We start from the raw sequence: 14,782 nt of genomic DNA, 5'->3' as shown, positions 1-14,782 counted from the left end.
TAAATATAGCAACTTCATGCCCTTCCATATGTTTCAATGCAGAGTCTCTCGGCGAAGCTTCTGGAGGAGTAGGGCAACGCCAATAGCAACTTCCTGACTTCTGTATTTAAACCAGAAGTTGCTGTCTAGTTTGTTTAATAACGGTGAGCGCTGATGGCCTTACCGTTACTTCTCCCGCAAAATGCGGGCCATTATAATTGACGCCCTTTTAAGCAGGCTGTTTGCCTTTAGTGGCACTGAGGTGCTTATTCCTGTGACCGGCTGAGGAAAAGCCAAATCTGGTTAATCAAAACCTTGCCACGTTTCGGAGAATTCCTCAGTGCGGTATTGCGTGGCTGACCTTGAGTGGCTTTTTAAAAATAAAACCCCCACAAAAAATGCCCCTCTGGCGCCTCCCTCTTCAAACAATACTGCTAAAGGGAGTAGAGCGCCCAATTCAGCTCTACTGTCAAGCCTGTTTAGAAGCTAAAAGGTTCAGCAATTTGTGTGTGGTGTCTACTGAGCTCCAACTAGGAATATGGGCTTTCACCACAGATTGACGGCTCTCTCTCTCTCTCTCTCTCTAGTGTGGTCATTTTTCTTTTATAATAATGAAACTACATTTAGAACCAAGAATTTACAGGTTGGTTATGGCTGGTTTACAACTGCAAACCGGCTAATTTAGAGTCAGTAAATAAAGCTGACAGCTGGTCAGAATGATGAGACAAAATTCAGTGCCGTATACCCAGCAAGAGATGTTGGAGCAGGACAATTGCAAGTTATCAAGATAATAAAACAAAATGGAAAAAGATCAACTAGGGGGAATCGCTGTCCAAAGGCCGTGTAATTATTCTATTAGCTCGTTGTTGCCAGTCAGCTTTGCACCAAGAATCAGTCTTTAGCTGATCGAGAAACTAACTTGCTGCAGCTTTGTGCTCATTTATTCTATGTTTGGACCTCCCAAATCTTTTAAACCTTTTGCATATTTGAGCTAGGAACCGTAGAAATCTTTTTTCTAATCTGTGATATCCTTAAACTTTGTTTAAACATTACGTGTTAAAAGTTGGCTCTAAATGGAATTTCTTGACAGCAGTAAGTGCAAGGCTGACTTTCAAGTTTGCCATGTCCTTTGCTTGTTGAGAATGTTATGCTGCCTACGACCTCTTATTATGAGAGGGGGAAGAGAACCCCCAGATAATAATAGGTATTCCACTCTCCCAGCAGCAAAAGGCCCTTTTGCTTTGTGTGGGCAAAACTTGATTTCTTAAGCTTGCAGTTGACGGAGCCCAAGGGGAAACATTTGCAGCAGTTGCTGGAGAGAAAATATAAATCTTCCAACCCTTTTAGTGACTGTGGCTTTACACAATTGTACTTTATATTTCGCCAGCTTAAACGTGTTCTGGGTGCAAATGTGTCATTTGAAACTTTTTTGTCTGTCAGCTGAAGGCTAGGCCTGGCTGAGCGAGTGCATCACAGCAGACAGTTTTAGAGAAACTGCCAGGTGTTGGTACCATGTCATGGCTTTCACGTTAACAAAACAGGTAATTTTCCCAGTTGTGTGTGAACTGTGTAGGGCACAGGTGTTGTCCTAGCAGAGCGAAGTAGTCTGACCTGCTTTCCTCAGGTGCTGTTTGTTTTTTACCACTTGTGCGAGATCAGTGCCGAGTGATGACACAGCTGCAGAACGACGTGTTTATTTTTCCACCCCGTTGCAGCATCAAGCTGTTCTCCAATCCCATAGGTGAGGACTGGGTCAATAATATTGTGACCTAGTGAACACCCTAGTGAACAGTATGTCATGAAGGGAGTGACTTCTGTAGGTTCTTGAGGTTGTGGTACATCAGTGTGTGACAAAGGAATTTTGTTGTTTTCATTATCTTCAACTTTTTTCTCTCTAGAAAGGCTGAGTGGTAACCTAATGGACATCTTTAAAATGATGGTGATGTAGAGAATATATTTCCACTTGTGGGTGAGACCAGACTAGGGGTCATAAATATAAGGTCGTCACTAATAAATCCAATAGGGAGTTCAGGAGAAATTTCTTTACCCAGAGAGTGGTTAGAAAGTGGAACTTGCTACCACAGGGAGTAGTTGAGGTGAATAGCATAGATGCCTTTAAAGGGAAGCTAGATAAACACCTGAGAAAGGAAGCGGTTTTGTTGGTAGGGTGGGAGGAAGCAGATGTGGAGCATAGACCAGTTGGGCCGAAAGGACTGCACAGAAACAGGCCAATCTGGAATATTCATTCTTGTGGGCTTTCTGGTGGTTACCCCTTTTTTGGGGTGGGGGTAAATACAGTTTTGAGGCAGAGCCATATTCAAACCTAAGCCTCCAGAAGACTCTCATTTAAACGTCCTCCAAATGTCCATTGTGATGCCTGTCTACTGGCTTGCTGTTGCTTACTCATCACCACGTTGGTAGAATATCCAGGCAGTCAGTTTGAAGATTGAAGGAGGGGGTCTGTAGTGACAGAAACCAGGGAAGTCTTTTCAAAATGCAGCCACATTAGGGGGAAACATGAAGTAATCGCAGGTCATAGCTACTTTTATTTAAATATGAAGATCGGAATTTTCCCCCTCTTGCATTGGTACCTCTGAAAGCATGTATTACCAACCGATTTCAAAGTAAGGCTCTTAAAATGCTTGTTCCCAGCCTAGTAATTGGGAAGAATGAACAATTCACATTGGTGCACTTTAACTGAGCCATGCACTTATGACGTGGTGACTGATGAGACTAACATGTTTATGCACCTTTTTTGCACGAACAGTTATTTTGACAGGACTTTTTTTAAAGCGACTTTAAAAGCTGCAATGCGCAGAGCTGATTGTGCAGCTTTAAGCCCCACTTCCTGTTCTGAAATGGGAGCCGAGTCCACAATTTTTTAATCGGCACGTTTGAGTCACAGTGCATTTCATTTATAAACTCCACAATTTGTAGTGTGTGGCTTTTCACAGAATCACAGAAACCTCACAGTGCAGATAGAGGCCATTTCGGCCCATCGAGCCTGCACCGACACATATCCCACCCCCGATCCCCGTAACCCCTACACCAACACATATCCCACCCTATCCCCATAACCCCACGTATTTAATCCCCCTAACACTAAGGGTCAATTTTATCATAGCCAATCAACCTAACCTGCACATCTTTGGACTGTGGGAGGAAACCGGAGCACCCGGAGGAAACCCACGCAAACACTTAAAGAAAGCAACTCTGAGAACGCCACTTTTAGGCTGGTTTGTTGTGGTAGGATATCAAAGCTCCAGACCGATGTTGATCTACATACTAAGTTTAACACATTACACCCTTATTCCAATGCTTTACCTCCCTGCAGAAAAGGATATTCTACATTGCATTGATTTTTTTTGCTTTGGCTTCTATTTCTTTCAATGCATTCCTACAAAGACCGATTGAAAAATACTTTTCTGCTGTGTGCTGTAATTTGAGATTGTATTGCATTCAATACCACACCTCTCAGTTTCTCTCTTTAACCTGAATGCCCCCAATGTTGAAATTGTAACCACCTTCGCTTACCCCTAGGCAAAGGTTTTATTTTTAAACCAGAAATACAAAGATTTTTTTTCCCCCAAAGCATTTGAGCCCACAAAAGTCTGAAATCTCCATGACGTAATTGTTTTTGAGGAGGAAGCTGGAAAGAAAGGAGTCTTGTATTTGGAATCATCCCAGGAGTAGCCGGATCCTACTGCAATGATTTCTGTGCCAGTAGGAATTCATTTATTGATGTGACTGCTCCCTCTGCCAAAGAGGACGTGTGCAGTAGTGTTCTCTTTCCCGCACACCCCCCCCCCCCCCCCCCCCCCCCCAAATATCCAAGGCAAACACACAGCTGACTCGGTGGATGAGTCTATAAACCTTCCCCCTAATCCGGTTCCAAAGTTGGCTCATAAGATTAGCCTGCCTAGTGACTGGTCCGCAGTCTTTATAAGCAGAGGCTGCTGGCTGCCTTGTGATTTACTTCTGAGATTAAGGCTGTGTTGAGTTGAAGGCAGACTTCATGGAGACAAAAGGATGAACATTGTCTCAAAGGGGGGGAAGCTGATGGGGGAAGAAGATGGGGTGGGGTTTGGGGTGAAATGCTACAGTGATGATTAACACTCAAATCATCCAGATGTAATGGCAGCGAGTTTCAGGGGGGGGTGGTGGGGGGGACACTCCTGTCCCACCTCAGAAGGACTGGCTCGCCTCGAGACAAAAGCAACTCCTTTTTCAGATGGGTGATCTGACCGTGAGAGTATATGAGCCACAAGATACCCTGAGGTGAGCACCTATGATGCGAGAGGGATTAGTGTTCTAATAGCTCATTTCTGTTTCTAAACCAAACTTTGGTGCTCTTGCTTTCTGTGTGTATTTCTTTGAAAACATTGAAATTATTTTTTTAAACATAGTCTGCTGAAATCAAACCGTAATATTAATGAAGTATGCAGCCTGGCTGGCTTCTTTGTCGTTTTTAAGAGCTAATCTCTTCCCCTTAACTATTTATTTAATTTATTGCACTCCTGACTAATGGAATTAGTGCTTTATCCCATCACTCCGGACATGATGCAATGCTTCACATAAAATGAATTGCTTTCCAGTTCAGTCACTACTATTATTGTAGGGAAGCAGGGTAACCATTCTACCCACAGCAATGTCTTATAAACAGCAATCAGCAGAGATAATGCAGCTAAACGAAGGTGATGAATCCAGTGATCTGTTCACTGCACTCCACCGATTGGCCACTAATCTCAAGGCCACCGCACGACTCTGCTTGTGGTTGATTGCGGTTTTTTAATCGGTTTTCTTGCTTCTCTCTAGCTTCCTGCACATTGTGGCTGCTGCCACTGTTTCCCCCTTTTTCCCCCCCCCGCCTCCATGTAGTTTTGAATCTGCTGTCACCTTTAATCTTCAAGTTCTCAGTCTCAAACCCTGATGCAGTTGTCAGGAATAAACAGGGACCCTCATTTTAGAATCTGAACCCTTACCTCCTAAAGACACTGCCAAATTTCAGACGGTGGCCTAGATGCTGAATTCTGAGACATAAGGAATTTTTTTTTTTTTTTAATATAAAAAGAGGCAGTACCATTGAATCGAATATAAGGGAGTTAAGAAACTGGTTAGAAACGCTAAAGTAGAAAATAAGATTAAGATTGTGGGAGTATAAAGCACATTGTGAAAGCCCTTTATAAAATATGTATTTGGAGTAAACGGGTGAGGGAAACAGTACGACACCTAAAAGGTTCCATGGGTGATACAGTATCAAGGGACCAATATCCCAAACTGTGTGTGTCTTCAGAGGAACTTGGAAGCTTCCTTTCCAATACAGAGATGGGAATACTGGGGAGGGCAATGGAGTATTAAGCATGCTCTAAATTACAATTCAGAAGGTAACAGACAGGCTGGGTGCACTGGACCGAGAGCGCAGTCCAGATGGACACCTAGCGTACGTAAGGGAATGGCCAGTGACATCAGACATAAACGTGGACATTTTTAGGAATTTATTAGAAACCAAAATAGTGCTCAAGAATTGGAGAAGGACAAATATGGCAATTCATAGAGGTTTGAAAATAACTTGTGGGGACTATATCTGACATCTGCAGTAGGTCAAAGATGGAGGCCATCTGAAGGAGGGAAACACTTGGAGGGATTAAATAAGACTTGTAGTTCATTTTAGATCGGCAGTGATGGAGAGGGGAAAAAGCAACTTGTTTCAGTTAAACAGCCCGTATAATACCCCCGAGGGTATGCTTTTTAATGTTTCCACAGGATTTTTGTCTGTGTGTAAATCTTGAATGATCCAGTAAAACAGGAGCTGTCAATCATGTAGGAATTTTGCTGTGGAAGCTGTTTGAGTGCAACGCTGTTGCATTCGTGCACCCATGACCAGTCCGTATTGGCACGTGGGAAGCAGCAGTGTGGTAACTGGGTGTACAACCCTCCAGCCTTGTACAGCAATTGAATAGCGTCACCTTATTTTAGCAAATCAACTAAAATCTGAAGTTAATTTCAACTTGGAGCTGCTTTTCTTTTGACAAAAAATATCTGCACCTCACTGATGATATTAGGATGGACAGAAAAATAATTTTAAAACCTTCCTGATGTGAATAGCAACTTGGAGACACCCCCCCCCCCCCCCCCCCAATTAAATATTCCCTTGAGTGGAACTGAAGTTGTCCCTTCCCCCATTTGTTAAATCATCTCAGCCACGTTTGTTCATTGAAGTATCATTGCCTGTTGATCACAGGATGGCACTGGTGGCAGACTTGGAAGTCTGCACCCCCCACCCCCACCCTAATCCGTCTCGTCCTTTCTGGCTACGATAAGCAGCCTCCAGCCTGCATGTTAACAAACAATCCTGCCTTTTTCCTTGACTCCTGCCCATTGTAGAGCCAGAACGGAACTGGAAGAAAGCAGGGATCATTGGCTATGATGAGGACAGAATAGCTTCAGAGGGAAATGGACTGGGGAAGGCAATCCAATCTGGAGCTGCCACCTAGGCACCAGGGACACTGAGGTCTTGAGTTCACAGCCGAATAGTGAGGTGGTTCAGTGCAGCCTCCCTGCTCTTTGCAGCCACCTTCAAGTAGGAGGGGCAGATGTTGGATGGCAGCTTTCTCTGCCACACTGCTTCCAGCTGGCAGTGGAGCTTTCGCTGGGCACACTTTAAAGTTCTGAATGTAGCAAGGATAGCAACACTGATGCGTGTCTGCAATATATGCAATACAAATGTCTGAGCCCACTTGAGAAGGAATCCTCTTTTAATTAGGGCAATCCTATATTGTAGCAAATTATATTTGTCTGTATGTATGTGTGTAATTATGGTGCCAAAGAGAATCATGCCCCTTAGGAGACATAGTATGGTTCCGAAGTATTGCCCTTTGAAAGCAGAACCTAGCTGGTGTCCTGACGCCATGAACTTCCAACTTTCAAATCTGTGCCCTGGGTGCACAGAGCATAAAAATTAGGAGCAGGAGCAGGCCTTTTGGCCCCTCGAGCCTGCTCTGCCATTCAATAAGATTATGGCTGATCATCTACCTCAACTCCACTTTCCTGCACTATTCCCATATCCCTTGATATCCAAAAATCTATCGATCTGTCTTGAATATACTCAATGACTGAGCCTCCACAGCCCTCTGGTAGCGAATTCCAAAGATTCACCACCCTCCTGAGTGAAGAAATTTCTCCATTCAGTCCAAAATGGACAACCCTGTAATGATATCGGCAAATAGTGATGATATTTGTCTGTTTGATTACTTATGCCTTACAGCATATTTGTCTGTGTTTTTGATTGCTTGTGCCTTAGCAGCAGAGGTCATGTGACCAGATAAGCAGGCTGACAGTTTTACTTTCAGTTTGATTCTAGATGCATCACAGCATAGTGTGTTCTGTAAAAAGCTGTAGAAAGTCTTGAACAAGACTTTAGATTAAACAACATTCTCTTTCAGAAATGAGTCTTTATTGAACCCAAAAAGAAATCAAAACAAACCCCTTTATTCTGAGACTGTGACCCCTGGTTATAGACTCCCTAGCCAGGGGAAACATTTACCCTGTCGAGCCCTGTAAGAATTTTGTTTGTTTCAATGAGATCACCCCTCATTCTTCTAAACTCGAATATAGGCCTAGTCTACTCAATCTCTCCTCGTAGGACAATTCTTACCCCCCCCCCCCCCCCCCCCCAAAATCCCCATCCCAGGAATCAGTCTGGTGAACCTTCGTTGCACTCCGTCTACAGCCAGTATATCCTTCCTTGGGTAAGGAAACCAAAACTGTACCCAATACTCCAGGTGTGGTCTCGCCAGGGCCCTATATATTTACAGTAAGACGTCTTTACCCTGATACTCAAATCTCTTGTACTAAAGGCCAACATACCATTTGCTTTCCTAATTGCTTGCTGTACCTACATGTTAATTTTCAGTGATTTGTTTTCAAGGACACCCAGGTCCCTCAACACCATTTCCCGATCTCTCTCCATTTAAAAAATACTCTGCTTTGCTTTTCTATTTTTCCTACCAAAAGTGGATAACTTCATATTTCTCCACATTATATTCCAGTTGCCATGTTCTTGCCCACTCACTTAACTTTTCTGTATCCCCTTGAAGCCTCTTTGCATCCTCCTCAGAACTTGCATTCCCATCCCATCTGCAAACTTGGATATATTACATTTGGTCCCCTCACTTAAATCATTGATGTAGATTGTGAATAGCTGAGGTCCAAGCACTGATCCTTGTGGTACCCCACTAGTTACAGCCTGCCAACCCAAAAATGACCCATTTATTCCTACTGTTTTCTGTCTGTTAACCAATCCTCAATCCATGCTAGTATATTACCCCATTCCCATGAGCCCTAATTTTGTTTAATAACCTCTTGTGTGGCACCTTATCGAATGTCTTCTGAAAATCCAAATATACTACATTCACTGGTTGCCCCCTTATCTATTCTGCTAGTTACAACCTCAAACAACTAACAGATTTGTCAAACACTATTTCCCCTTCATAAATCTGTGTTGACTCTGCCCAATCCTATTATTTTCTAAATGCCCTGTTACCACGTCCTTAATAGATTCTAGCATTTTCCCTACTACTGATGTCTGGCTAACTGGTCTGTAGTTCCCTGTTTTCTCTCCCTCCTTTCTTAAATAGTGGGGTTACATTTGCTACCTTTGAATCTGTGGGAACCATTTTTAGGAATCTATGGAATTTTGGAAAATGACAACCAATGCATTGGCTATCTCGACAGCTAACTCTTTCAAAATCCTAGGATGTAGGCCATCAGGTCCAGGGGATTTATTGGCTTTCAGTCCCATTAATTTCACTAGTACTATCTTTTTACTAATACTAATAACTTTCAGTTCCTCATTCTTGCTAGACCCTTGGTTGTCTACTATTTCCAGGAAGTTTTTTGCATCTTCTTCCGTGAAGGCAGACACAAAGTATTTGTTTAATTTCTCTGCCATTTCCTTATTCCCCATTATAATTTCTCCTGTCTCAGCCTGTAAGGGACCCACATTTATTTTTGCTAATCTTTTCCTTTTTGCATACCTATAGAAGCTTTTTACATAGAATATACGGCACAGGAACAGACCATTCGGCCCAACCAGTGCATGCCGGCGTTTATGCTCCATGTGAGCCTTCTCCTGTCTTTCCTCATCTAAATCAGCATAACTCTATTTCCTTCTCCCTCATATGCTTGCCTAGCCTCCCCTTAAATGCATCTATACAATTCGCTTCACCACTCCGTGGTAGTGAGTTCCACATTCTCACCACTCTTTGGGTAAAGAAGTTTCTTCTGAATTCCCTATTTGATTTCTTGGTGACTATCTTATATTAATGGCCTCTAGTTATGCTCTTCCTCCACAAGTGGAAACATTCTCTCTGACGTTCTCTCTGTATCCACTCTATCAAAACCTTTCATAATTTTAAAGACCTCTATTAGGTCACCCCACAGCCTTTTTTCAAGAGAGAGACCCAGCCTGTTCTATGAAGTGATAAAACATCACTGCACAAATACATCTAGTGGATTCCTTCGAGCTAGCATACCTCTGAGGGCTTCTTACGCACTCAAATTACTCCATGAATTGAAGGTGCTCAAAGGCCCTGGATGGTACCCTTTCCCGAACTCCGCAGCTTGTTCCTGCTCTGTTGCTTCCAGCTGCACTTGCTTGTTCTCACTTAGCGCCCCCTCAAAAGTCTACATCCGCCAGGCTAAATACTCCTGTGTCAGTGATTGCAAGGTAGTGAATACCACTGTGAGGTGGTAGTTTGCAGCTGGTGGCACCTCATGGACAACTATGGAAATACAAGAGACACCAATGTCACGATGATATTAACACACTCCTTAAAATAATCGTGCTATGATGCAGTGATTGTTCGTGACTGACAAAGTGCCTGAGTGTGTGTGAAAGCTTAGGGAAGGAATTAAAAGCAGCGATGACTGGTACCAGTCTGCAGTCTGTTTTTATGTCTCTTGCTAGTTTACTCTCATTCTATTTTCCCTTTCTTTTATCAATTTTTTGATCCTCCTTAGCTGAATTCTAAAATCCTCCCAATCCTTGGGCTTACTACTCTTTTTGCAACATTATAAGCCTCTTCCTTTGATCTAATAGCATCTTTAACTTCTTGTTAGCCACGGTTGGACCACTTTTCCTGTGGGGTTTTTGTGCCTTAAAGGAATGTATATTTGTTGTAAATTATGTATTAATTCTTTAAATGCTAGCCGTTGCTTGTCTGCCATCATACATTTTAATGTAACTTGGCCAACTCGCCCCTCATACCTATGTAGTTTGCTTTGTTTAGATTTAAGACCCTAGTTTTGGATTTAACTAAATCGCTTTCAAACTCCATTATAAAATTCTATTATATTATGGTCACTCTTCCCTGAAGGCTCCTTTACTACAAGGTTATTAATTAACCCTTTCTCATTGCACAATACAAGATCTAAAATAGCCTGGTTCCTCAACATACTGACTTAGAAAACTATCTTGCATACATTCCATGAATTTGTCCTCTGCATTATTACTGCAAATTTGATTTGCCCAGTCTATATATAGATTAAAGTCCCCCATGATTACTGCATTACCCTTGTTACATACGCCTCTAATTTCCTGATTTATACTCTGCCCTACATTACAACTACTGTTTGGGGGCCTATAAACAACTCCTACCAATATTTTTTGCCCCTTGCTGTTTCTTCGCTCCAACCAACTGATTCTACTTCTTGATTTTCGGAGCCAAGATCCTTTCTCTCTACTGTCTTTATCACATCCTTTATCAGGGCTACCTCTCCTCCTTTTCCATTTTGCCTATCCCTTCTAAAAGTTAAGTATCCTGGAATATTTAGTTCCCAACCTTGGCCACATTGCAACCACATCTCTGTACTGGCTATTGGATCAAACCTGTTAATTTCTATCTGCGCTATTAATTAATCTATTTTGTGAATGCTTCGCGCATTCAGATATAGTGCCTTTAGCTTTGACTTATTTCTATTTATTTTTACCTGATGTCACCTTAGTCACTGATGCCTTATTACTACCTTTGTTACTCTCCATCCCTTCCTGACCCACTGCTTATTTTTACCCAAAATTCTACTCTGTTCTAGAGCCTTGACATAAGGAGAAGGAACACCAACCTTTTAAGAATGAGATATTATAAACCTACTTTGGATGAAATTATAAACATACTTTGGATGAAATTATAAAGTATAGGACACACCTGAATATTTGGTCTCTGCTGTTCACATTGCCAACCAACTAGAATCCAAATCGGAGACGCAGACTGTCTCCTGCTTAAAGGAATGTGGCATGCTGAAACCTGACATCTCGTCTTCAAAATAATTTTGCACAACTTTTGAAATTGAAATCTTTAGCTCCTTCCACTCATGTCGTTGGTGTCAATAATTGTGGGCAGGAATTGCAAACGTTACTGATTTATTTAAGAATTTGAGCAAAGCACATCCATGTGGGTGAGCTTTAAATTGGTTGGCCCTTGTTGACCAATGATGAAAGGGATATTCAATGACTATATTGCAGGAGAAATTTGGCTCGTATTTGTAATTTTGACCGAGTACTCCATAGACTATATGCCTCACCTATTGGACTTCCCTTCAAACTCATTCAAAGCCGTTTATTCTTGCGTTCTCTTAAATGCAGCTCTTAATCCACCGTGCAAAAGTGACCAAATTTGGTACTAAGTTTAGAGTCTTGCCCAGATAGGCCCTAGGTTGACATGGGAAATGGAAAAGTTACACTAGGAATGTGTTTTTGAGGTCGGCAGAGTAGAGGAAGCTTTCTATCCGTTACATTCTATCTTGGGAGTGCTTGATACAGACACCGAAAGCAGAGTGGAAAGTTTTTTCCCTCCTTCTCTCTCTCCCCCACCAAAATCCCTTAACATTCCTAACCTTGATGCGCGTGCGCGTGCGCACACATTTAACAATCCCCCCCCCCTCACCAATTACTTGCATGCCTCGTACATGATATTTAGCAACAGAATTGGAATGCTTGTCCATAATTAAATTATCATTTGTGTTGCTTGAGCTTGCTTGTAGTCTTTCACATTGTGTCTGAAGCCTAGAGCTTCAGTTGCACAAGTTTCTCTGATCTATTAAAAGAGCCCATCTTTTCAAAACTAATTTAAATTTCCTTTTGGTTCATTATCTTCTCCAGTGAATTGTTGGATTTCCATCGCTTACTGCTGGCATTTGAAGGGTGAAACCCTCTCCATACACTGATCTCGTTGATCATTTTGGTCTAAATATTGAAGTAAAACCACTAAAATATAATTGTGCATGCTTCTTTCTTGATCGTTTCATAGGCAATGCCTGGACCTGTCTACACATTTATCCAAAATAATCATTTAACCAAAATAATCAATTAATATAAGTTCATCATAACGCAAGAATATTTAAGAACAGAGAATGGCTGTTGGGCCGACGAAAGGCATCTTGTTTTTGATGAACCTACCCTACTACCTACCTTTTCACCATATTCCTCGAGCCTGCCTTTTACACTAGTCGTACATGTGCACAAAGGGTGCATATCTAGGAAAGTTCACTTCTCTGTGTACACAAGTGTTTTCTACTAAACCACATGCCCCATCCTTCAACCCTAGCAATTTGTTGTTGTCTCAAGTGGAACAGGCTTCACTATATAGAGAGAGAGAGAGAGAGGTGTCATTATTCTAGGATGCCTGGAATGTTTTTAGGAGGCTTGGCCCTGTTTTCTGACTGGTGCGGTGGTTTGAATCTCTGTATAGCAGGGCAAGCTGGTCGCCTGAACGTTACGGCACAAATGTTTTAAGACACTGCGCTTAACACGATTTTTCTGCCAAGTTGCTAAGGACGATCTGTGTTACCACCAAGAACAAGGGCAACTTTTTAGTTCAAATTCTTGCTCCTCTTTCCTTGTTTGTTAGAAGTCTTTGTAATGGGACAGAGTTACGCGGCTCCTCCCAAATATTACAGGCAAAGAACTGGAGATCTTTTTGTGGCAGATTCTGGTGACCTTCTGATCTAAAAAAAAACAAGCTACAACATTGCTTGCTTTCTTGTCTTTTTATTAATGATATAAGGACCTTCTTTGTCCACAACTCTCAATGCCAAGTGTTGGTGACATTGTGACAAAGTATGGTCTTTATTGAAAACATTAAGTGCAAAAATAAATGTACTATAATGAGGGAGGCGGAATAAACCCCTACTTTTATACTCCAACCCCCTTACAATAAAGGTCAATATTCCATTTGCCTTCCTAATTACTTGCTGTACCTGCATGCTAACTTTGTGTTTCATGTAAGAGGACACCCAGATCCCTCTGTACCGCAGCATTCTGTAGTCTCCTTTTTTGCATCAGCCCAACACTGAGTAAGTCCAAAACTCTGCAATGGTGAATGGGGCTGCTTTATGGGTACATGATGATTCTTTGCGGCTGCTGCATCAAAGTCCTATAATTCTCTACCTATCCTTGGAGTACCATCAACACAAAGACTGCAGTGGTTCAAGAAGGCCCACCACCTCTGAGCAACCAGAGAGAGACCTTGCCAGCAGTGCCCACATCGAGAACAAAATTTTTAAACTGCTTATTATTCGGATCTCTTCCCACTGCCCACAAGGTGCCTACCCTGATTACAGGGAACCTGGCCTGGATTTTGGTTATTGGTTCTACCTTTTTTTAAGGTAATGAGAACTGCGATGAGGAAAAAAGTGTTTTTTTACACTGCTTACTGATTTCCTTTTAGGTTCCCACAATGGTTTACCATCCTGAATTTGAAAATGCTGGAAAGGAACCTGGCCTGCAGATCTGGAGGGTTGAAAAGTTGGACCTTGTTGCTGTGCCCAAAAACGTTCATGGAGACTTTTTCACAGGAGATGCCTATCTTGTAATGCGCACCATTCAACAGCGGTCTGGAAACTTGCAGTATGATCTGCATTTCTGGCTGGGTGAGTGCTAATCTTAAAACCTCTTGCTGTTGGCGTCCTGCGATTGCACACTGTACTGTTGCTATATTTGTATTCTAGTCTACACTTTTTTTTTAGAAATGTCATTCAGGGAAGGTGCCTGCCAAATACCACCTGATTGAATGCCTGGTGCGTAGTATTCTTTATTTTAGATGCACAGTTGGGGGATTTCACGTCAACACTGGGCAAAAAGTTAAAGCAGTTGTTGCAGGCTTTTGTAACCTCCCAGACCTGAATTCAACTCTCCCAATATTGGTGTCAAACTTGGCTCCTTCCAAATTACTAATAATTTTGTGGCTAAAATCCATCCCTGCACTATTTTTAGTGCCCTGGTTAATGCATTGCATCAAATTTCCAATTGAAGGAAGTTAACTCATTTTAACTGTAACTTTGTTAAAATAACTCTCGCAAGCAATTGTATTAAGCAGTGCATTAAACATTGAGCACAGAAATTTCAACCTGTTGGATAGTTTCTTGTGTGAAAACATTTCTGATGCTTTTCTTTAATAATGTTCAGAAATCGCTTCACTGCTACAGGCTCCTCTGAGACCAGAGGAGCTGGCTCAAAGGGCTGACTGGCTACCTATGTTCCTATGGTCTAGAGCAAATCTCATCCTCTCGCCCGCTCCCCCCACCCTCAACACCTCTGTTTCCAGAATTTAGGACAATAGGTGAACCGTATGTCAATCAACACCTGGCAGAAGAAGATGGGTTGGGTGAGTCGCCTCTCCATCAAAAGTTCTGATGCAGGATCCCACCTGAAATGTTTCCTTTGTCAGGTGCTGGTTGACGTGTCGTTCCAGCATTTGCTTTTTCATCCACATCTGATCCACCCAAGCCTGCAGGAGCAGTTGGTCAC

The 14,782-nt window shown here is 42.2% G+C and overlaps 1 protein-coding gene across 2 annotated transcripts in view; it reads left to right on the top strand.

The window, feature by feature from the left end:
• The window catches only part of LOC147101712 (gelsolin-like), a 67,652-nt gene that overhangs the window by 10,640 nt on the left and 42,230 nt on the right, over positions 1 to 14,782 (top strand). For both annotated transcript variants that reach the window (XM_085965546.1, XM_085965547.1), the window contains one exon: positions 13,704 to 13,905. In XM_085965546.1, the coding sequence (XP_085821672.1) occupies positions 13,713 to 13,905 (193 nt within the window). In that variant the 5' untranslated portion in view covers positions 13,704 to 13,712. Of the gene's footprint in view, positions 1 to 13,703; positions 13,906 to 14,782 lie in introns of those variants that run through there.

The sequence above is a fragment of the Somniosus microcephalus genome, chromosome 23, assembly GCF_052327205.1.
Source record: "Somniosus microcephalus isolate GS21.2 chromosome 23, FLI_Smic_1.0, whole genome shotgun sequence".
NCBI lineage: Eukaryota > Metazoa > Chordata > Chondrichthyes > Squaliformes > Somniosidae > Somniosus > Somniosus microcephalus.
Note: the sequence above shows the minus strand (reverse complement) of the source record. Positions and strands in the feature narration are given on the sequence as shown.